The 26,240-nt window shown below is 36.5% G+C and overlaps 1 protein-coding gene across 1 annotated transcript; it reads left to right on the forward strand.

Annotated features, from left to right (window-relative positions):
- Positions 1-142: 142 nt before the first annotated feature.
- On the forward strand, positions 143-23,765 carry LOC149288019 (tripartite motif-containing protein 67-like). Its single transcript, XM_089492136.1, has 10 exons — positions 143-1,048; positions 5,795-5,890; positions 7,317-7,439; positions 9,153-9,263; positions 11,598-11,757; positions 13,775-13,932; positions 17,303-17,441; positions 20,709-21,012; positions 22,392-22,554; positions 23,703-23,765. Exons 1-10 carry the CDS (start codon positions 143-145, stop codon positions 23,763-23,765), a joined length of 2,223 nt encoding a protein of 740 aa, XP_089348262.1.
- The last annotated feature ends 2,475 nt before the right edge of the window (positions 23,766-26,240 follow it).

The raw sequence follows: 26,240 nt of genomic DNA on the forward strand, positions 1-26,240 counted from the left end.
GAAATACAAGACAGTGCTGTTCATCCTTAGATCATCCTTTTTTTTTCTTTTGCTTTACCTTGTCGCCTACAGTATACCTTTTGCCATCTCATGAAACGTATGTGATTGCAAGAGACTGGAGAAAGAGAATCAAACAGAAACCATGGAAGAAGAGCTGAAGTGCCCAGTGTGTGGCTCCTTTTTCAGGGAACCCTTGATTTTGCCCTGTTCACACAATGTCTGTCTGCCTTGTGCTCGAACCATTGTAGTGCAGACCCCAGAAAGCGAGCATCTACCTCATGCCGCCCGCCCCATGCTTGTAATGGGGGCAGATTATGACTATCCAGACCACCTTGATAAAATGAGCCTACACAGTGAGACAGACAGTGGATATGGCTCTTATACCCCCAGCCTCAAATCTCCCAATGGTGTAAGGGTATTACCCCCTGCTCCAGCCCCTTCTTTGGGGGGTTCTTCTGCGGCATCTTCCCGAGGAATGCATGGCACTCTGTGCAGCTCCTCATCCATCACATGCCCTCAGTGTCACCGTAGTGCATCTCTTGATGAAAGAGGGTTGCGTGGTTTCCAGCGAAACCGACTGCTGGAGACCATAGTTCAGAGGTACCAACAGGAGCGCAACCCCGTGCTTGGCGCAGAAGGGAGCAGTACTTCAGAAGCAGCTAAAGGTAATGTTGGCACCAATGCTAGGTGTCAGTTGTGTGATACCAACCCAGCAGAGGCTGCAGTTATGTGTGAACAATGTGATGTTCTATACTGTTCCACATGCCAGAAGAAATGCCATCCTACCAGGGGACCATTTGCAAAACACAGGCTGGTGCCACCTTCTCAGCTAGCTTCTTCCAGCCTTAGTACCAACAAGCCGGCCTGCACAGCAATGGTGCCACCTAACACAGCACGCAGGTTTCCCACCTGTGCAGATCATGAGCTGGAGAATTACAGCATGTACTGTCTGAACTGTAGGACCCCTGTGTGCTACCAGTGTTTACAAGAAGGAAAACATGCCAAGCATGAGATGAAAGCATTGGGTATCATGTGGAAGCAACACAAGGTCAGTTTTTGGGATGGGATCACAAATTGTAACGGACCGATTGTTGTTTTTTTCTTTATTACAGACTAATGTGAGACGGTTTTAATTACTACTCAGTTTTCTTAAATCCCAGAGGAATATTGAGTACTCTACCTGTTAACCCCAAAAGGCTTCTAAGTTAAATACAATATACTATGATGCAATTCTCTTGCAAGACACACTTGAAATAAAGCTGAATTGCTTTTTGGTGTCTTCAGCCTAGTAGAAGGCAGCTAGTTATTGAAACACTAATAGTACAAAAAATGGAAAATATTGTACTTGATTTTTACAGTTTGTATTATTTCCGTTACTAGCAAAGCTCTATCCATCCTATGTAATGTTCTAAGTTCCTATAAAGTGTACCCTTTTCTCTTCCCGTGATAAATCTGTGCTCATAAGGCACAGAGAGGAAGTTCAGAATTCCACAGAAACCATAGAGACAGTACTGTAATCAAGAGCCATATCTATTCTAAAATGTGTGTTGGCATGTAACTTCCTTCTTATTTCCATTGTATTAATATTTTGCTCTTGTGTTGGTAACCGACATAGGGGTTGATTCACTAAAGGGACAGTTGGCAGGAGATTGTAACTCTCTCACTTCACTATTCTTTATGAAGGGTCAACACCAACATGGTTTCTCCAGTGTAGAGGCCAGAGCTGGCCCTGTATAATACATCTATAAATATGTAGAAAGAAGAAGTTGGTTATTTCTCTGAGGATGTTCACCCTGATTTTTTCCATAGTAAGTAAAACTAGCTTTTAACTGTCTGGAAAAAAACACACAAAACTCAACTTTTTCGTGTTTAATACAATGTGTAAAAAACCACCTTTCTGTACTTCTCAAGTACTTGTGATATATTCAGTTAGTCCATATTGGAGGGGTTATAGTTGGTCTATGTATGATAAGCACCCTCTCTAAGTGTCTTAAAATGGGGAAAATATGATTATAAAATGTGATGGCGCATGACATCCTTATTCTCATTTTAAAATGGGAATATGCCCCACAGAGTCTATTATGGCACTGGAAGGGAAAATGCATACACCATCGCTGTAATTCAGTTAAAATTAAAAGAATTAATATCATCAATAAAATAAAAGTTATATTAAACCAAAAGAGTCAGCGCTGGAGTCTAGAAAGTTTATGACATATATATTTTCTAGATTCTAGTGCTGATATTTTTGGTTTAATATTTACTTTGTTGAGAATTTGAGCTTGTTAGTGAAATTAGATTATGGATGTTTTGTAGCTTCCTGTTCTACTATAACATCTATAATAGGTATTTGAAATTTAGTACTAATATTGCAGGAAAACCCTATCATTTTATTATTTTTATTTATTGATTTATGTAGACCCATCATATGCAGTGGTGTGGTATAGTGTTAAACAGAACATAGCACATAGTGCTTCACAAAACAATTTGGGTTTAGAGAAATAAAGGATGGGGAGAAACTGCTTTTACAATCTAGAAGATACATTACATGGAGGTTGTGTTATTTTGTAAACGTTTATTATATGTAAAACATTAAAATATATTTTAAACTTAAACCTATCTCTGAAATTGGGAGTTCTGAGGCCAATGCAATCTGTCCACTAATCACAGTGAGACACCAGTCAAATCTCTCTTTTACTGCATTATCTCACTGTGATGGTTTGATAGGCTCTCCTGCACAAATTATTCACTGGATTAATCACAGTAAATCAGGATTATGAGAATTAATCACAGTGTGTAAGCATTACCTGATAATTGCCTTGTGGGTGGTTACTGGTTATGCATGAAAACCCCATAAATCTTAATTTGTGGGACTAGATGGCTGTGTGTATTTTACTTTACTACTATAAACATTCGAAACCGTATTCAGTTCTAAATAGGACTGAGTTGTATTGACCCGCTGTTTTGAGACATTCAAGCTAATATTGCTCGAAGAGACTCAAACTTCAATATAATTTAATAAGGACCTAACACAATAAGCTTCTACTGCAAATATGGCTGACCTGCCCCTAGACTGGCCCAGATTGGTCATCTGGTGCAACGCGGAAATGCCTGCTGGGCTGGTGCCAGATGGCGCCGCCCGTGTACCTTTATTACTGATCCTGTCCTTTAGTGTTGTGGAGCCTATTGCAAGAGTGTTACACACTCATATGTCATTTATCGGCCTCCAACATCAAAGTACAAGGGCTAATATAAATCCACAGTGGGTTCCTAGTCTGCATCGGCAGGCTAGTGTGGGGCAGTTGCTCCCTTGGCCCGTTCACTCTTATGTATATGTTAGTGATAGTAAGGGTGTGCTTTATGTGCCCCCCAAATCAGAAGGTAGCAGGTCTCCCCTGGGTACATACTTATTCAATTATGTAACAAATACAATAAACTTCTATTTATACACTTGTTAATGTTACAAATGTTTATTCCTACACAGCACTTATGGTAGTTTTGCTGCTGATTTCCATAATTTCTGTGCATATTACATGTAGCAAAGAAACAAAGTCAAATATGACAGAAGAAAAACAAGAAAAAAGGAATTATATCCGTGTAGCTGCAATAAAGAAAGATTACCCTTTTCCAGAATTATATTATTCCTTTACTATACAGTTTTCCTATCCATTATAGTCTATTACAGGTGAATTTCTTCTGTTATATCATAATAGTATTCTTGACATGTCTTAGGAATTTAAAGTGCTTCTGCCACTTCCAAGGGGCTTGTTACTAGTACTAAAATATCTAAAGGAAAAAGACTAAACTAAATAATTACTTTTAATAAGCCATATAAAAAATCGGGGGGGGGATTATCCTACCCCAGAGAAAAATGAAGAAAACAAAATCTAAAATAAATAATGTGAAATTCAGATAGGGTACACTATTAGCCACAGGATATGTGGCATACAAAGGGTTAAAAATTAGGTCAAGGAGTATACATCCCACTATAGGAATAAAGCAATACCTACAGAAACACCCTATAAACCCTTTGTATGCCACATATCCTGTGGCTAATAGTGTACCCTATTTAAAGGGACCTATATATCGCATTATTTGTTGTTTATTTTGTTTATACTCCTGATTTTTAATAGGCCTTATTAAAAGTTATATTAGTTTAGTCTTTCCTTTAGTTATTGTTTGATTAGTGGATTAATCCCTAACAGGGATATAGAGTTCACTCCTTTCTATTTATTCCAGTACTACATAGCTATCTACCTACCTGCCTAGCTGAATTACCGTACTATTTGTCCAGCTATGGGTCTATTATCACACATGTAAAGAAAACGCTCTATTGTTTCACACATATATGCAGGGGATAATTCTCTAAACTGCATGTTACAGCAAGATGAAGACCACCATCTTAGACCATTAACTATGCTTTGCCCTTCATAATGCTTAGTTACTTTTGTAAAATTAAATTTCCCATCACCCTACATAACAATTCACATCAATCCTATCGTTGCCTAATAACAAAAATACATAGCTCGCTGTTATAGAATCATAAAAGCAATATTTGGTTTATAATTCAAGTAATTTTAAGTTAAAATTCAAGATAACAGGATAACCACACTTCTGCAAGCTCTTCTTTTATAACACCATTTTCAAAAGTTGCTCTCCAGCTTTTAATAATAATAAAACTATGTACTTATCTGCAAATATATAATTGGTCACATCAATTGTGGCTTCTTGTATGTGCTATATGTACTGGAAATCTTCATGAGCATTTATTTTCTAATGTCGATTATACCCTAAGAGCGTTTCAGTTTATTGTTCATTCTGGAACATTAACCCAGCCCCACAATGCCATCATTCTCCTCTACAATTGATTGAAAGTGTTTTATTTACAGGACAAATATATTATTGATCCGGAGATGATGTAGCTCCATCCTGTCTGACAGAGTAAAACCATTGTCTAATGGGATTCAATGAACTCCAGATATTCTAAGTAACAAAGTGAAAGTACACAATTGTCATATCAATAAAAATTGGGGTCTGTTCACTAAACAGTAAGTTGTAAGTGAGTTAAAAGGTCACACTAGCCATTATATGCACTTTAAAGCATATGATAGTGGAAAGGTTCCTTTAGACTTTCATGTATCCTTTAGACATGTAATCTATTGGGGGATTCTACAGAATACCCAATATGCATTTGCCCTCTTCCCCATCTCCCAACCATTTGCCATGCAAAGCGTTTGCTTGGCAAATGACCTGAGAGAATATGTGGTCCAACAAGACTCACAGAAAGTGCTCTTATTTATTCCACTGCTTGAAGCTCTGGAGCTAAATGTAGGACTGTGGGGGGGGGGGGGGGTTATACTACAGATATGGAGCTTCCTCCATACATGGATCCATAGCCCAGGGAACTGTCTAGGGCAGTGCTCCTATACCCTCTTTTGAAGGAACACCTAACAGTCCAGGATTTAGGTATTACTCAGGTGTGTTTAAGGTGTTTTTGTTTTTTAATTATGCAACACCATAGACACACCTGAGTAATACCTAAATCCTGGACTGTTAGGTGTGCCTTAAAGAGAGGGTTGAGGAACACTGGTCTAGGGCACTGGAGTGTACCTTTGAGGTTATACGAAGCATTGCCTTTCATTGGCTTTAGTATACAAGTATCACAGGTGAGACCAGGAAGGGCTTTTCTATCTTAATGTTGATTACCAAACCAGATCGCTTATCTTTATCGCTTAATTATAAGATGTGTAGTATATGGAGCTGAAACACGGTTTACCTTCTCTCTCTTATTCTACAGGCACAGTTATCCCAGGCCTTAAGTGGTGTCTCTGATAAAGCAAAGGAAGCCAAGGAGTTTTTGGCTCAATTAAAGAATATTTTGCAACAAATTCAGGTATAAGTGTTGATATTATTAATGTTTATGTAGGTCAGATTAACACCTCACATTAAGAGAACCATCCTTCCTCTTTCTTGTTATTATTCTCAGATATGTTAAAGTTCAAGCAAACTCACTTTACATTAAAGATTTACCATTTTCACATATAACCCATTACTGCTTATAGCATCGCATTTTATAGCATCGCATTTCCTGATTAAATGTAGGAATGGGTGATCAACACTGCCCTTCTTGGTGTGGGGGTACCATGGTAATGTGGATTTCTTTGCTTGCTTCTTTGTTCCCTGGTACCCTTGAATGCAATTTGCAACTTGTGTTTAGCAAAGCAAACTACATGTCATTTGGGGACAAAAGAGGGTGGAAGGCAACAATCCCCACACAGGGTCATTTCAGATTCTGATAAGGTTTTAGCAATAAGTAGTTTTAAATAGCACTAGGAATAATTTGGAGTAAAATGAAATGGGTCAAGAAGGAGGAAATTGAAGGTGGGGAAATTATTTAACATTGTACATCTATAATGTAGGAATTAATAATAAAGTGTACAAATTATTGGACAAATCCAAGGAATATAGCTTTTATTCTCTGTTTGCGCCATCACAAAACTTTTGTGCACAATAATAGACACTGTTTGAATTTCTGGCTACAGAATTTGTTCTCAATAAGCAGATTGACCACATAGTAAATGAAACACAAACAGTGTGTAAGTGAAGAACATTATTGAATAATAAACAGCATTTTATACACCATGGAGGCCACAAATGGGACAATAAGTAAAAAAACTTTTTTTCTTAATTTATATGTTAAGGGGATGTGTTTTAACATCTTATAGGAGTCCAGGTTTAATGAATAATTGGTTCATTAGCAGGGGAACCAGATGATCTGCATTGGGCTATTTATAATATCTGCTTCTTTAGTCCTTAGCAGCACATGCACTGGTGAAGCACAAGAGAAAAGAGATATTATTATTATTATTATTATCCTTTATTTATATAGCGCCAACAGTTTACGCAGCGCTTAATACAATACATAAATTCAAGGGATATGACAAGACAAGAATTGACAGACTAAGACAAACCGATACATTTGGTGGATCAAATAAGATATTTCTGTCCTTACTAAACCACAACAGGAAGGGGTTATCGGAGCTGTCACGTATCAGAAAGTTAAATCAAATGACCAAAAAATGCAATCGTTTCAACACTGTAAATGCATAATATGTTAAATCTTGCTATAAATCAGCTATCTGTGTATTTAGTTTTTAGGTCAGTGAAAAATGTTTTTTTACCCACAACAGAATTTTTTAAAAAAAATATGTTGACAGAAGCTAGAATGGAGCTTAGTGAATACAAACCAAGAAGAATATTAACTATTTGTTCCACTGTTTTATCCAACACATCTTTTTCATTAATTGATTTCCCCCCAGGAGAATGGGCTTGAGTATGAAGCGTGCTTGGTTGCTCAGTGTGATGCATTGGTTGATGCATTAAATCGGCAGAAAGCAAAACTGCTTACCAAAGTCACTAAAGAACGAGAGCATAAATTCAAGGTGAGTAAAAATGTCCTAAATTAAGCAGATGATGGGAAAAAAAATGTCTTTCCGTATTCCACAACATTATGGAAAGGAAAGCTTTTGTGTTTGAATAAGTGAGAGTTTTTTAGTGTAAGTTTTGTTGATGAATGTAACTACATGGTAAGGGGCCCTATATTCTAGAGTTGCTGTCATGGTGGAGGAAGGTATCCTATGGCCAGTGTTCCTACTGGTTTACAGAAGGAAGATATGTGCCTCTACGAGTTCAGAGAGTAGAGCTAAAGAAGTCAGAACCCTTTGTCTTGAGTTCCAAGATGAACGGCAAAGAGAAGATATTCAGACATCGGTTGGTGCAATGTATCTCCCAGCAAAACCACTAGGCAAATAAGTTGCATACACCAGAAGTAAAATTAGGCAAACTTAGTTTTGAGAGACCCCAGTATACATTACTAGGTCTGCCAGTTTTTTTTTTACTTCTTTAATCATGTTTTTCATTCATACACACTTGTGATTAACTCTTCAGAGGGAAACGTAAAATCACATTTCTGCTGGGGTTTACTTGCTTACCATAAGAGTGCAATTCATGTTTTCTGAGAGTGGAATAGCAACTTAGTTACTAGACAGTCTTGAATTTATGGTACTTTCTCAAAATAAAATGCTTATCTTAAAAAAGGGCAAGTGTACCTTGTACAAAAGTGCTTTTATTATATGAAAAAAATATTATAGTGATCCTCATAATTTAAAATTATCAGGCAAATAAAGAGAAAAGTACAAAATATGGTATGGGTTACAGTAAATGGTAAATGTGCTCCAAAACTATGTACCTACCAGTGCTTTTATTAGAAGTCCACGGTTTCTTTATGCATTACTTATCACAAACATTTGCCGTAGACAAATTCTTAAGCTAAAGTACTGTTATACCATTAAGCCACATGCTTTAAACTGTAGAAAATAGGTCAGAAATCCCCAGTGACAATAATCAGATTTTTTTTTACTTCTGCATGATGGTTCTTGTTAAAGGTCCCATTTATGGCACCACAATTTAATAGAAGAAAAAGGTACAAATACTTTGTTTCACTGTCCATATCTAATTAAGACACCTCAGGCTTATGATATGGAGCTTTGAGCAAGATAATGGAGTATTAAGAACAACATTTACACCACAATATCTTGAGTGTTAAAACAGGCGAAAATATTTTTATTGAAATGTAAGCTTCATTATGGGCTTACGATTAATAACATTTCTGATTTCGGAATCCACTGTAATTTGTCAAATGCAATTTTCACATATATTTATTTTAGATGGTGTTTTAGAAGTCAGCTTCAACTGAAATATACAAATTTAACCCTTGGTCATTTTAGGTCAGTTACTGTTATTGCTCAATGCTAAATTTGCCCTCCTGTGATCTGCTAGGAAAGCTATTTTAATATTATGCTATTTAATAATATTTCTTGGTATATGGAGCAAGGAATCAGTATATTGGATAAAGTGGCCTATCCATGTTAAAAGGAGATGCGGTCCAGCACTTTTGAAAGATAGTCTTTTGTGTAGTTTGTTTAACTTTGTTAATGTGATGAACTGTAAATAGGAAGAAGGAGAAATGAATTCTACAAGCAGCTAACATGCATCAATCAAATTTCACTTTGTACTTACACGGTACCATGGGTATGATTACTTCTGATCCTTTCTAAATCCAAGGGATTATCTGAAATGTGTGTTTTTACTGCCAGGTTGTCTGGGACCAGATAAATCACTGTACACTGAAACTGCGCCAGTCCACTGGGCTTATGGAGTACTGTCTTGAAGTAATTAAGGAGAATGATCCATCTGGCTTCTTACAGGTAATACCGTTTTTTAAATTGAAAATACATGAGAATTTAAAAATGTAATGTGTTTTAACTCAGGTAAATCATATAGTTTACACAGACTGTATCATCCTAACAACTGCCTTTCTTCTTGTTTTTTTCTGACTTACATTGCCGGATTTGCAATTCGCAGAAACCTTAAACTGTATCTCACCGATGATATATTCTACTGCCAATGTTGCAATATTTTTGTGTGTGCTTTTTCTTTAGGTAAAGAGTAGGTAATACAACAGTTTATTTTGTTGGCTATTGTATTATTAGTACAATTATATTTTTCTAAAGTGTTTTGAATCTATCCAATTCATGGCAGTTTGTATATTTTTATTCATTTTCATTGGTACTTACTGTAGTTATTCCAGAAGGCTCAACATCATGAATATTTTTATACTGGAATTCTGCTGGGCGGGGACCGAGACACTTAAAAATATGTATACCCTGAAAGTGCCGATCCTGATGATTTTAGGCTTTTTCTTATCTTATTCCATCTGAACAAGAGAGCTACGAGATCCACAAAGCTCTCACCTTCAAAGCTCTTCATAGCAGTTCCTGCTCCTACATCTTCTCATTTATGGCCAAATACACTCTTTGCCAGTCTTCTCATACAAGATTTCAGAGGGCTGTCCCTATTCCGTCTAGCTAATCAGATTCTCTCTTTGTCTCCCGCCCTTCAAAAAATATCCTAAAACCCACTTCTTCTTCTTCAGGGAATCGTCGTATAAACCGACGTGGTAACACCCTCCTCCCACCTACTGCTGGTACCATTCCTAGCTGCACTTCTGCTGTTGGGTTTCTCCCACTGTTCCATATTACTCTTCAGTTACATGGCAACTTTGACTAGTAATGTTATTTATCGAAACAATGTTTACACTAAGGAATCCACCTCATACACGTCAGACATTTTTACTTCAATCTCTTGTGTAATATACTCCCACCTCATTCTGGATTGCAAACTACTTTGAGCAAGACCCCCCTGAACCTTTGTTTTTGATTGCGCCCTACCTATTCTGCCCTGTTTACCTGTTGCATGGTGCTGCAGATGGCACAATAGAAATATAATATATTATGGCTTTTTCCACCAAATTCCAAACCTTTAAAAAAACTTTTGTCAAAGGCTACAGACCCATATAATGGGTAATCTATCCTTCATATCTAATCTATTGTTAACCATATCTGCTACAAAATATGCCAAAGACAGTTTCATATATTTTTCCTGACTGCTTTTAATGCGCTTTCTCATTGGTACGATCATTGGGAGTTCCAATTTATGCTCATTGTGCCTTAGTAATCTAATTGTGAACCAAACAGTGTCTCTTGCAATCACTAATACTACCAAGTAGTATTACCATTCTCCGTAAGAAACGAGAAATCAAACTTTTTCATTAACGACATAAATGTTGTTTCATCAATTCTCAAAGTTTTATTATTTTTGGTTGATATGGTATATGGGCTAGCCTGACCATGAGTTCAAATGCTGGCTTATTATACATTCTTACACTTACTTACAGTCATGTGAAAAAGAAAGTATCCCTTTTAGAATTCTATGGTTTTATATATCCTGACATGATAACAATCATCGTAATAAAAAATAGGTGCCTATTTACCATGCACCACCTGACTAGCTAACAGGCTCAACCTAAATGTAATTTTGGATAATCTGACACTCTTTTAAATTGTGCTGTTCCAAAGCAAAAGACCAGTGGTGTATGCATTCTAATCTGTTGGAATTTGCAGTGCATTACATATCCTGCAGACACAGTTACCAGTCTGTTAGACCAATTTCCTATTGATGGCTATGTTACAGCATGACGCCAGCACGTCAGATCTTCTTTAAGGCATCTTTGTGTTTTATGGTGGAAATGACCTGAATTTCAGTGCAGTATATGCAAATATGTTGGTAAAACCAAGCTTTTGGTCAATATGGATTCTGGTCCATTCCCTTTGACTATAATCACAAGTCATATGAGCAAGGGCCTCTCTGGAAATACTTTCAAATGTAGACAGTAACCTATACTTGGAAACTTTCCATTTCTCAAGGGTATGGTGGATTATAGCTCTGCCCGCTCCGCATGTGATCCCCTCAACTAATTGCATGTTCCTTCTCCCTTCAAACTTTGGTTTGTTCAATTTTGTGTAAAAATTGGAGGGGACTGGAAGTTCCCAGGTGTGGAACTGTGATCTTGCATCTGAGGACTCTGAGGATTTGTTTATTAACTTTAAATATTGTATAAATATGGCATATTTGAAGTGAATGTGAAAGTGACTCATCCCAATCTCTTAAAACTTAAGCCATGCTTCCGTGTCATTTTAAAGATTTCGGATGCACTGATCAAGCGCGTACAAGGATCCCAAGATCAATGGGTGAAAGGAGCCCTGGAACCAAAAGTGTCTTCAGAGTTTGACCTCACTTTGGACAGTGATCCTTTGCTACAGGCCATTCACCATCTGGATTTCATTCAGATGAAATGTAAGGGTGAGCTCACAGTCCTTATCATTTTTGTCCCTCATTATAAATAAGACCACTTCTTTTCCTTGTGAGTTCTTCACCTTCATTACAAATCAGTCCCATTTTTGTCCCTTAAACATCACCTATTATGAGAACTGGAAATAATGAACGCCAGTGAGTTTTGCGATTGCAAAGATAACTAATGGCTGTGTGCGTGTTCTGGTTGGATTAAATTGCTGCATGGGGATTTAGGCAAAATCTCATCTGTGTAATATAATATGTGCAAACACATCTCATATACTAGGACTCCTAGACACATAAGAATCACTGACGCATGACATTATGAAACTCAGTAAACCAACCACTATGTTTTGGTTTTTGAAAAATCAGTGCCTGACCTAGGATTTGTAACTTTCTCTAGTACCCTAGGTAAAATCTTGTACAGTGCCCAACGTCTGCATGCACTTGCTTGGTAACATAGGAAAAAATCTCATTGCAGAGCTCACTACCAGCTCAGTGCACTAGACGACTTCTTATATGGTAAAGAGATATAACACAGAGCTGGAATTAAGAGCTGGCAGACCAACAGAAACATACTTTTTTTTTTTTTTTTTTTATAGATACTGTGACAACTTGTTTTAGGTAAATCTCGTATTTTAACCATTGCAAATCTAGTGCAAAACTGTCCTTATTTGTTCTAGTAAATATTTTATTACACAACTAAAAATAACTTGTAGATTACTCACTATATATATATATATATATATATATATATATATATATTTGCCTTTTATGTTCTTGTATTGTTTTCTGTTTCCCAAATGAATAATACTTCAGTTTAATTTGTTTTGATATAAATATATCTATTTGGGAAACAATTTATTTACTGTACACAATTTTATATTACCTGCAATGACCCTTATCACTTGGATAATATGTTAGGGCACAAAGTGATAATCTAAACCTCGAGGGTCAGAGTCTTACATGTAATGTAAGGATTTTCTTTATCAAGGTGGTACTTTACCAAAGGTGCTAGAAGTGGTAGAGGTTAATATAGTGAGGGAATTTAAACATACCTGGGATCGGCATATTGCTATCCTGCAAATAAAATAAAACCAAGAATAGAAAAATGGCAGACTAGGTGGATTATGTTTGCAATATATAGCTTAGGTTTAGGGAACATAACAGTCGCATTTAAAAGTTAAACATGAAATCATCAAGTAAAATAAATGTATAAATAAATTGGAGCTGACCGGAAGCGATGTAGCTACTGAAAGCATCTGTAGCAGACTCAGCTAAATAATGGTGACACCAGTTAATTATCAACTAATTAAATTTAATGTAGATATCCATTATGTTATCAAATACAGCATAGTATGCTACTGGGTAACATACTGTTCTAGTACACTGGGGTTCAATGCATCTTTATTGTTCTTAATTACATTTTACTTAAATCATGGCCCCTACACAGAGGGATTACCATAAACTCAGTCTTGGAGATGTTGAGCTTCAGGTAATGCAACACTATCCATGATGCAATTCCAGAAAAAGTCGGTGAGGCGCATTAGAGAGGGTGAAAGATCAGGAGAGGAGATAAAGAATAGTGTGTTATTTGCATATAGGTATTGGAAACCAAATGAAGATATGGGTTGTCTGTGGGCAGAGTTAGTTAGCAAAGAAAGGCTCAATCCTCACTAATAAGACACATGCCACCTTGCAATAATTGATTTTGAGCTTCAGTTATGGGATCTGGTCCCAAAAGCTTATGTACTCTACATCTTTTTGCTGTGTCGGCCCAATAAAAGGCATCACTTAGTTATCCTCCAGTTGTTATACCACTGATAGTCTGGCTGATTATTCAGAAGTAAAAACACATTTCTCCAGTTCCATCTGTATTGCACAGGCAATTTAGATCACTATGCATAGTGTTCTGACTACTTTCATATGGACATTATTAATAAAATACGGTACATCTGTATTGAATGGTATGTAGTTACAAAACAGCTTGAAGAGGAAGGGCAGAGTTACACTAATCTGCACTTAGTTTCCGTTACAGTGCCCCCAGTGCCCCTGCTACAGCTGGAAAAATGTTGCACCAGAAACAACAGTGTGACCCTAGCCTGGCGGATGCCACCTTTTGCCCATAATCCTGTTGAAGGCTACATCCTTGAACTTGACGATGGAGATGGTGGGCCTTTTCGGGTAAGGAAGTCACTTCGTTCAAAGATGATACTTTTATAATGATGTATATCTGATGTTTTCAAAACAAAATGAATATTGAATAATAAGTAAATGCACTGTAACCAGTGTTTCTTGTGGGGATATCATTTAAAATATGTATGCACCGAGCCAAAAAGAGAAGTGATGTGAAAACCATCTTCACAATTGTTATTCCATTTACAGTGGCAAGAAAACGTAAGCCAACCCTTAGGTTACCTGGTTTCTGCATTAATTGCTCGCAAAAAGTCACAAAGTCCTGTGTCACCTGGCTTTCAATACTGTTGGTTTTTAATTTTATTACAAATAAACATTATTTTTAATACTGACAGATGGTATAGCTCACTGCCTCTTTTCACATTAGATGTAGTGATTTCATGCCTATTTTGGGATTTTTTCTTTCTCTTTATTTTTTACCTAAAACATTCTGTGTTGTGCCCTTGGAGTCATCTTGGCTGCGTACCCACTTATAGGGAGAGCAGCCACAGTACTTAATCGTCTCCATTTTGTCTGGATTGATGAATATGTAAACTCTTTCAGATCACTTTGTAACCCTTTCCAGCTTTATGCAAATCGACAATTCTTGATTGTAGGCCTTTTGAGATTTATTTTTTTTGGTGAGGCATGGTTCATATTAGCAGATGCTTCTTGAGAATAGCGAACTCAAAATGTTTGAGTGTTTTTATAATGTCAAAGTAGCTCCAATTACCTTTTGTTGAAGTGATTAGCCAAGGGTCCACATACTTTTTATAAGCCACACTATGAATGTTTGAATGATGCATTCAATATGGACAAGAACAATACAATAATCGGTGTGTTTGTTCATTATTGTAACTTGAAGATCAGATTTTAAGACAAATTCATAAATTAATGCTGAAAATTCCAAAGGGTTCACTTACTTTTTCTTGCCGCTGTATTTGTTTGTGGTGGAAATCAAAATTGATTGAGAGTTGATGATCTAGTAATTTAAACAATTCATGCAAAGCGTAGTTTCCTATATTCACTTAGGCCTTGCAAAACCATTGTGTTTTCTTAACAATGGAATTTATATTTCATACTTACTGAAAATTAGGGCAATGCTGTGGAATTTTCAAGTAAAGAGTCATTTTTATGTCTTATCCTGACCTGGTTTATACTTTCTGAACTTATATAGCGTATGATCTATTTTGAGACCCTTTATACTTTGTGGGATAAAACAAAAATTAAAACTATTATGAAACTCGGTTATCCTTATTGTAATAGAATCCCTAGGAGAAAGCTTTTGTATGATACAAAAAAGGCCCTTTTCTCTGAAGCAGCAGCCAAACTGCAGTCACTAATCCTAATCATGAAAGGTGGCAAGATTTACACTTAAAAATAGGATTTTGTTTTTACAATTCTTGAGAATGAATCACAAAGATACACAAAGGCTAAAAATGTAAAATGGCTTAGTGATGTCAGATTTACGCCAAATAAGTAGGCCAAGCTCATGCAAACTGTAGACTTTGATTAGAAATTAAATTTCAAAAAAAGAGAAATACAAAAAACTATTATAAATTATTTCATGATTTCCATGTATGTATATTGCATGATGATTTTATTCTCAGTACATCAATGTATGATTGTGATTGAGTGGACTATTGTTATAAATGAATTTATGCAAACTATTCAACAATTACAACACATTGATTAACTTGATTTTCTGGACTATTATTATCAACGAATTGTCATGTTGAATTATTTAATGCCTCCAGATGATACACAATTCCTACTGTGAATGGCGAAGATACAATGATATACGGCAACTAAGATCATCTACAATACATACATGGAAATCATGAAATAATTCATTTTCTTAACAATGGAATTTATATTTCATACTTACTGAAAATTAGGGCAGTGCTGTGGAATTTTCAAGTAAAGAGTCATTTTTATGTCTTATCCTGACCTGGTTTATACTTTCTGAACTTATATAGCGTATGATCTATTTTGAGACCCTTTATACTTTGTGGGATAAAACAAAAATTAAAACTATTATGAAACTCTGTATTTTACTTTTCGTACTAAACTTCCTAACAAATTTAGTAGACTAATCATAATTTCATAAAGAAAACCTTTTAGGATAATTCATTTTCATAGTGAACAGGTGGTCAACAAAACAGACAATGTTAATGCTTGTCAAAATGCTAACACTTAATCCCTTCCATATTAAGTTTCCCTAATGTAATTTGAGATTGTATAGATCTGGATTTCATGGGTGTTTTAAGTATACCTATTGTAAATAATATTACAGATGGAGGCACTGTGATTTGTTTGCTGACTTGAATTTAAGACTTTTAGGTATGTTTGAAGTACCAAATATAATATTTCTAGGTCAATTATGAAGTGCCTACAGTGGTGAGATTGTTCTGTAAGAAGTGCAGAGTTGGCTTATTGTAATGATCATACCTGGGAACTTCCCATGGTGGGAGGGCTTAGGTAGAGCAAGACTAGCCATGCATGGGGTATGGCTAGCTGTGCATGGGGCAGGGCTAGGCATAAAAGTGAGCACGGCTAGCCCCAGTTTGCTTTAAAAGAGAGGGAGGATGGAGTGGCCAGGAAGTAGGCATGGGCAAATACCATGTCCCTTCCTGGAGATATAAGGAAGTGACACAGAGACCCGTGGAAACAGAGCTTCACCTGGAGGCTCTGGATCACACCTAGAGAGTTCCCAGGTATGATATTGCACACCGAATATGGTAAAATTAAATATTCCAACTTACCTTCAACCTATGAACTACATGCTCTATTGAAAATTAGTGGATGTGTATGAATAAATTGAAACCGTACATGAAAGAAATATGATAAAAACCCTATACGACGGTGGTTAGGGTATTGGGGTTTGTAAGACACAGAGCAAAAGGCAGCCGATAAATGTTAGGTCCTAACAAAATAAACACAATATACATTATAGAACAATATACATTATATTATTCTATAGTCAAGAATATACAAAATTAGCACAGGCAACAACAAAATTAACAAAAAATTAACAACAGCTCAACCAATTACCTCTATTATTAAACGTAATTTCTACATATAACCAAATTTTACTGTGTGCTGCCTTTCATGCTGTTAGAACCACAAGAATTAGACATAAACTCAAGATTATTATTTTATTACAATTAAAATGATGAGTATTAAACAACAATAAAGGTACGTTGTGTTGTTTTAGAGCACAGATATGCCCCTATATTTTTATTCTATCAGAATTTATTATTATTGGTATTATTATGGAAACTAATACTACTACTTTTACTGCTGTTCGTAATGTGGTTTAGATTTTTTTACCAATATGAGAAAATGGTGTTTTTTTATATTTGCATATAACTTTTAGGAAGTCTACGTTGGAAAAGAAACACTGTGCACCATTGATGGGCTTCATTTTAACAGCACTTACAATGCAAGAGTAAAGGCATTTAATTCTACAGGACTTGGACCATATAGTAAAACCGTCATTCTGCAGACATCTGATGGTAAGTCACATTTACGTTCATTTCATATAGGCTCAATGTTTCCTCTATTTGTCAGTGATTAGTATAGGCATTTCTAATCCACTAATTCTAGTGACAGGATTTGGATGAAGATTTGGAAATACATCAACATACCAAATATGCACACAAAAACAAACACACGAATAATACGCTCTGATCAATGTCTGTTGAATACTGGCACTCACCATAAAAAGCTGTAATAAATAATATTTGTTTGTAGAGAGCAGTGGGAGGCAGTATGGGATTACATACACAAACATGCATACAAACTTTCATACATGCACACACAAATGTACTTACCTCTGAAGTGCATGGCTTTTCTTCTGAATCCATGCAAAGACAACTGCCTTGCTTTCTATAATGGGATCACATCATACCATCTCCAAACTACAGTAGTCTGTGTGGTGTGGCTACAACTATTCATGTAAAGGCAGTGCACCAGCAATATTATTTATTAAAAGTACCAAGCGTCTCTTATAGCTTGGGATCCCCTAGGCTAAGGTGACCAGGTTTTTAAAATGAAATCCGGGGACATTGGCAAAAGGTAAAAAAACAATTTTATAAGCATATTTTCTTCAAACTATATATGCGGTGTATTTGGTATGTGTTTATGAAGTGATTGTATGATATATGTTATTTCTCACATTTTGTCCATGATGGGATTGGGAATATATCAGTACACAAAAAAAAAGTCATCATACACAAGACACCTGAAGCCACAATTTAGTGCCACTTTTTTAATTTTTTTTTATTTTGTACAAAAAATAATCCTTTTCTAGTAAGATATGCAGATTGTAATAGAAAAGTAAAGTGCCAGGAAACAGATGACCAAGCACACACATCACGACAGGCTCTACCACACCGACACCCAAACACACCCACCAGGACAGGCTCTGCCACACCGACACCCAAACACACACACACACACACCAGGACAGGCTCTGACACACCGACACCCAAACACACACACACACACACACCAGGACATGCTCTGACACACCAACACCCAAACACACACACACCAGGACATGCTCTGACACACCGACACCCATACACACACCAGGACAGGCTATGCCACACCGACACCCAAACACACACATGCCCGGACAAGCGCTGACACACCGACACCTAGACACACACACACCAGGACAGGCTCTGCCACACCGACACCCAGACACACCAGGACAGGCTCTGCCACACCGACACCCAAACACATACACCAGGACATACACTGCTACACAGATAACCAAACACACACACCAGGACACGTTCCGACATACAAACACACACACACCAGGACAGGCTCTGCCACACCAACACTATGGATGCACCGAAATGGAGATTCTGGACCGAAACCGAAAAATTCAAGATTCACTTGGCCAAAACCAAAAATGACCCCCCCACACCTTTAAAGAAAATAAATAAATACATAACCACACCAAAATTCGACAACAACGTTCAGTAACAATATTAATATACAGTATCTCACAACATTGAGTACACCACTCACATTTTTGTAAATATTTTATTATATCTATGTGACAACACTGAATAAATTACACTCTGCCACAATGTAAAGTAGTGAGTGTACAGCCTGTATAGGAGTGTACATTTGCTGTTCCCTTAAAAATAACTCAACACACAGCCATTAATGTCTAAACCTTGGCAACAAAAGTGAGTACACCCCTAAGTGGAAATGTCTAAATTGGGCCCAATTAGCCATTTACCCTCCCCGGTGTCATGTGACTTATTAGTGTTACAAGGTCTCAGGTGGGAATGGGGAGAAGGTGCGTTAAATTTGGTGTTATCGCTCTCACACTCTCTTACTGGTCACTGGAAGTTCAACATTGCACCTCATGGCAAAGAACTCTCTGAGGATTTGAAAAAAAGAATTGTTGCTCTACATAAAGATGGCCTAGGGTATAAGAAGATTGCCAACAACTGAGCTGCAGAACGGTGGACAAGACTGTAGAGTGGTTTCACAGGACAGGTTCCACTGAGAACAGGCCTCGCCATGGTCGACCAAAGAAGTTGAGTGCACGTGCTCAGCGTCATATCCAGAGGTTGTCTTTGGGAAATAGACATGTAGAGTGCTAGAGGTTGAAGGGGTGGGGGGTTAGCCTGTCAGTGCTCAGCTTATACGCTGCACACTGCATCAAATTGGTCTGCATGGCTGTGGTCCCAGAAGGAAACCTCTTCTACAGATGATGCACAAGAAAGCCGCAAACAGTTTGCTGAAGACAAGCAGACTAAGGACATGGATTACTGGAACCATGTCCTGTGCACTCCTATCATGCAAAAGCATCCAATACATGCTGAAACCTGTCTAGCTGCCCCCCTTGAGTTTCATTATTGATTAGTTGAATCGATTTTATCAAATATAAGATGAGGGTTTTTTTCAGAGCAAATGCTCTGAAAAATACCCCTCCTTCTATAATCTGACCTCAAATAGGGGTCGTACTATAACAGTAAGATGCAGATCCCCCGCAGAGCTGCAGGGGATCTGGATCTTCCTCTCTGACAGCCGGCGGGCACAGATAACCTCTGCTGCTGCTGGCACTTCTGCTAAGGCTTCTATGACTGAGGGCAGAAGCGGAGGTTGTCTGCGCGCTTTGCTCAGATGCCCACCGGCTGCCAGAGAGACGGATGCAGGTCCCCTTCAGCGCTGCGTAGGATACTCCTCTCTGGCAGCTGGTGAATGTCTGAGCAATGCGCGTAGACAACCTCCGCTGCTGCTGGCCAGTACTTCCGCTGGGCTTCTATGATGGAGCACTCAGTCATAGAAGCTCCAGCTAAAGTGTCAGCCAGCAGCGGAGGTTCACTGGCTGCCCCCACGAGACACCATGGAGGTTGGGGGGGGCAGAGTGGTGTATCAGTGGGATATAAGGCATATCAGGGGCCACAGTGGCATATCTGGGGGTATAAGGCATATCTGGGGTGGAGTGCATATAGGGGGTATAAAACATATCATGGGGCACAGTGGCATATAGTGGGTATAAAGCATATCAGGGGGTAAAAGGTAAATCTGGGGGTGAAGTGGCATATCAGGGGGGCACAGTGACCTATCAGTGGGATATGATTTAATTGTGGGACAAACACTGAGAAATCCTGTAAGTGGACAGTAATACTGAAAGCTTTGGCTTTGGCATAGGGTTGCCATCTGTCCCTATTTTTGTGTAAGTGTATATATGGCCATATGTTATAAATGTATACTTTTATAATTTGCCTTCTATTAACTTTGTTTTCTAGTGGCATTTTTTACCTTTGACTCCAACTCTGCACATCGAGACATTGTATTGTCAAATGACAACATGACTGCCACTTGTAGTAGTTATGATGACCGGGTGGTCCTGGGAACTGCCGCTTTCTCTAAAGGAGTTCATTATTGGGAAATACAGGTTGACCGTTATGATAACCACCCTGATCCAGCATTTGGTGTTGCAAGGATAAATGTGGTGAAAGACATGATGCTGGGTAAGGATGACAAGGCCTGGGCAATGTATGTCGACAATAATCGAAGCTGGTTTATGCATTGCAATTCTCATACCAACAGGTAAGATACATAGAACTGGATTGTGGATAAGAACCTTATGGCACACCTAATCTGCATTTTTGTTCCTGCTGTAAAAAATTCTAATCTTATTAGATCTCTGGTTTTGTCTGATATTCAGGACAGCCTTATGACTGTCCCGTGAATGTTTAAATTATATCCCTGTATTAACATCTACCACTTTACCATGTAAATACCATGATGTAAACTTCTAAGCCTATTACCCTCTAGCTGTAGACTATGACCCTCTTGTCTTGTGTTTTTCTTCTTAGATAAAAAATACAAATGCAGTGTTCAAAAGTGAAAAAACATGCCCACCACAAAGTAAAACAAAAATAGCTTAAATATATTCTATTCCAAACACCATGTGGATGCTGCCTTAATATTGTCACTTTTAAAACAAACAGAGATTGGATGGAAACTGCCTACTAGAAACAGGTGGCCTACTTGAGTATCTTTGTACAAAAAACTGTCTTATTGCTGTCATATACAGTCAAGAAGAACCTTTTATAATGGGACAAAAATGATCAAATAGCAGTTATTTGAATAGCAGCCGTGGATCCGTTAGAGGTTAACATAACATGACAACTGATTAGTTTTAAATCAGGTATCTGAATAAAACTAAGTGTAAATGTTTAACATATGGGAGGTTATGCGGTGTGAAAATCACTATTATTATATGACACTTGCTATATTTGCAGTATATCTAGTTTCTGAACCATCATAGTGGTTATTTTCTATACGCTTCAAAGACGATTAGAGATTATATATCCTCATTTTAAATCAAGAATTTGAGAAATAATGCTATTTCAAGGTGAGATTAGAGATTGAGATAATACATTAACCAGTAATTTAGTAACAATTACTTTCCAAAAAATAAATAACAAATCTAATGATGTATATTTGGTTTTAGCAAGATTTTTCTTATACATTTTCATGAATTGAACAGCTCTGATATTAGTTTTAACATCATATTTACTAAATTAAGATATAATGATTTCAAATTACAAATACAGTTGACCATTTATCAGGTACTATCACATAGTAATAGTAGACTTTAATTTGTTATTTTATTTTTCTAGATTTATATGAAAACATTGACTGAATAGCCACTGATGGTTTCATGTTAATTTGATAGCCCAACTCCAGTTTTTGAAAGCCACTGAGATTGTGGGATTTATTCACTAAAATTCACTTTAGTTATTTCATTGTGCATTATGAGGGGGCAACCCATGCATTTTCCTCCTGTAAAAAGACCTGCATAATGTTACTATAGTTCAATGGGTAGGAAGACATTTAAGAAATCTTACTCATGCATTCTATTCGGTACTGCAGTTGGGCATGATGTTCCACATGTCTGTTAACTTCATTGTCTTTTACAGAACGGAAGGTGGTGTGTCCAAAGGGACCACAGTTGGCATCCTCTTGGATCTCTGTAAACGTACACTGACTTTTCATATTAATGGGAAGCAGCAGGGCCCTATAGCCTTTGAGAACATTGAAGGCGTCTTCATGCCAGCGATAAGTCTCAATAGAAATGTACAGGTAAATCTTGATGTATATTGAATATATTGAAACAATACCTATAATAAATAATTAATTTGTAAAATATCCTTTCCATTACTTGAAATATGTAGTGTTTTTTTAAATGATTTTTCTTATTTCTAAAGTTAAGATGCATTATCAATAGGTATAGGGCTGCAACTAACTATTATTTTCATAATTGATTAGCTGGCCGATTATTTTTTCGATTAATCGGATACAAAAATAAATGTACATTTTTCCTTTATTTAAAATAACTGGATGTTAAAAACAAACAGCAGAATAAAAAAAACTTTGAATGAATTTCTTGTTTTTATTTCCCAACCTGCCCCCCCAGTTATGCTTACCACACTGCCTCCCAGATATGCCATATACCCACAGATATGCCACACTGCCTCCCAGATATACCACTCTGCCCTCCCCACATATGCCTTATATACCCTATATGCCTTATAGCCCCTGATATGCCATAGTGCCCTCATAGATTCACAGACTCGTTCACAGCACACTGACAATACTTTTATAAATAAATACTGGGTTAATCTTCACTGCCCCCAGGATTTAGATTCCCTTTAGTTTACCCCCCTTTACCTCTAATTAATTTAATAAAGTTAACTTAAGGTGTAGTTAAATTAAAACTCAGTCCTCAGCATTAAATTAAAAAAGGGGCGAGGCCAATCGTCTGAGTTACTGCAGGGAGGGACTGGGAGAAAAAAGGGGAGGAGTCAATCGTCTGAGTGACTGCAGGGAGGGACTGGTAAGTAGTAACTGCTGTGAGTCACACTAAATGAACTGGATTTAAAACAAGGGGTATTTCTCATTTTATAATCGATAAAAATCGATTCAGCTTATCGATAATGAAATTAGTTGGCAATGATTTTCATTATCGATTATTATCGATGTTATAGATTAGTTGTTGCAGCCCTGAGTAAGTATGTAACATTCAAGATTCTGCAATGTTAACATCTGATTATATTTTTTATTAAACTTGGTTTAAAAAATTAAACTCTAAACATGGCTTGATATATTATACTTGACATGTATTTCTGATCTTTGGTGTGTTTTGTATTTGAACATATTTAAATCAAGTTGACATCCCATGGTTTGTATTGCCCTACTTTTACTATTTTATGTGTCTGTTATGCCCACAGGTTACCCTCCACACAGGACTGGAGGTTCCAATGCTCTTAAGACAGATCAAACCATCTAACTGAGCGAAAAACACGGAGACTGCTTTTTTTTTTACATAATGCCTTCATTATCTATGGACATGGGAAAAACTTTAACATATCCCTAATATGTTCGTAAATACTGTCCCCATGCCCTATGGGGATGTGCTTTTCCTTATTACATTCATGCAATGTTTCATTTCTCACCAATTTCCCAGAAATTGCAGAAAAACATATGAGAGGCACTTGGCAAAAGATATATACTAGAAATCTGGTCATTGATATTAAAAATATACCTTGTTTCTCAATTAAAATAACAAAATAGGATAGCACTGAGGTGATGTTATTTTACAAAAATGTAATATATTCTGGAAAATCATATACCTTTGTAAATTCTCTATGTAAAGGTTAAGAAAGAGTAGCAAAGTTTAATGGGGTTTAAAACAGAAAGCATCTTAGACATACCCGTAATTAATTAAGTCCATTTTTGTGTAGTTTGTGATACAGATGAAAGTAGTGGTATTTAAAACACAGCCTTTGGTGCTAAGCTGTCAAAAATAGATACACCACGTCTTATCGTTTGGTGAAAAGAGTACTTATTAATACCATTAAATGTACAAACTAGACTGTAGAACATGAAATATGGAATACAGGGTGACCTATATACATGAGCTCATGACTGGATAATGAATACTTTGAAATAAAGATATGAGGTATAGTGGGGTAAGCTGATGCAAGTTAAACCTAAGTGCTTAATAACATGAGATCTGTAAATATATACGGAATTCTAATAATTTTTTTATTAAAATTGTGAACAATTTCAAATGAGTTGGGATTCACAATGAAATTGGTCATGGTTTTGTGCTCTAGTTTTTTTATGGTTTATAACACATATCTCTGTAGATCTGGGTAGTCTGTCTAGAACTTAAAATTGTTGCTGTAGAAATTGAATTGTGACCCTTTTTAACAATCCTCCTTGTTATCTTAACAGTAATTCTTCATTGTTGTTTAATCATAATTTTCATAAGCTTTAACCAAAAATCATTCCTGAAAATGATAAAAGTTGGAGCTAGAGGTACCAAATGTAAATTAACATTATGAACTACATATTTATTAATTGGTATACTCCCCTACAACTCACATAATACTCAAGTTTTAGTAAGGTACCATTGGAATTTGTATGATTCTTTGACTGGAAATATCATAAAGTTTTACATTTTATAAAGAAGTAAACTTTGGTCAGAACGACAAATGTTAAAGACAATTTTTGTTATAGTACTCAAAATCAATAGAATGATCTAACTAATTTCAGTGGAGATGATAAGGGTGTAAAATTTAAATTAATTAGTCAAATTTCTGGCCCATGAAGTTAAATATCTATTTGACTCAAAATTCAGGTAAAAGGGAGGTTGTCGCATTGACAACTATATGTGAAGGTTTAAAGCATGTGTTCTGAAATGATTCCAAACATTCAGTTATATCAGTTTTACCTAGTAAGGCATATATTAAGCAGCAGAAACATATGAATTAACTGTTTTTGAAGTCCACCTTATAAAAGTACAGCTGTCATACTGAATTTCCCAAAGGTATATGATGTTTTTCTGTTTGGAAGATGCTAGGGCTAGGCAAATATGCATACATGTGGTGTTATATATATATATTTTTTATTATTTTTTATTTGTAGCATGCAAATAGTCCTTGATGGTACAATTTAGCAGCCATATTACTTTCACAGAAAGCATTGTGTGTAAGAAGGTGTGTAGCACTCTCACTTACAGAATTCCTTAAACTGTTTCTCCTAGGAATGAAAATGTGTGTAAGTATATATATAATATGGTATAATTGTGATTAAACAATTTGGTAAGAAAACCGATTAATGGGAGATGGGAATCTCTTTTTTCCCCACAGCATTTGACCTTGTTGCCTTAATTTATCAATTATATGTAACTTTGTCAAGCTTATGTTAAGGGAATACAATGGTCAAAGTAATTGTGAAAATGAACTGTTGCATGACACGTCAGGTAATGCTAAAATCACCATGCTACTCTGTTTACCATTCTATGTGTACAAATTGGCCTTTCATTAAATAATCTTGTTTAAGGCATTAAATAATCATCAAAACCTTTGCTTGACAAGTCACTCTTAAAACATGGCGTAGTCTAACATTGATGAGTTGGTGAGACAGCCTTCCATAAAGAGCAGTGGAGGAAAAATACAGTGGGGTAATAAGGCTACCCTGGATACTAGACAAATATAAAAGTGTTGTCCTATGGAGAAAAATATTTTTCCTTTGAGTAGAAAATACAGTTAAGATGGCAATGTAAGTTAATATTAGTAAAACTGGGTTTCATCTCCTCTTGTTAGAAAAAATATCCTTTATCTGCAGACATGATATTTTGGGTGACTTTGCTTGCTCAAGCATGATACTGGGCTGATTCTTTGGGGGCAAATCAATGAACACATGAGAATAGCTAATATGTAATTGTCTGAAAACATATTATGAAAAAAAAATATTTTTGA

The sequence above is a fragment of the Sceloporus occidentalis genome, unplaced genomic scaffold (genome assembly GCF_023333645.1).
Source record: "Sceloporus occidentalis isolate IW3139 unplaced genomic scaffold, rSceOcc1.0.p SCAF_54, whole genome shotgun sequence".
NCBI classification, from domain to species: domain Eukaryota; kingdom Metazoa; phylum Chordata; class Lepidosauria; order Squamata; family Phrynosomatidae; genus Sceloporus; species Sceloporus occidentalis.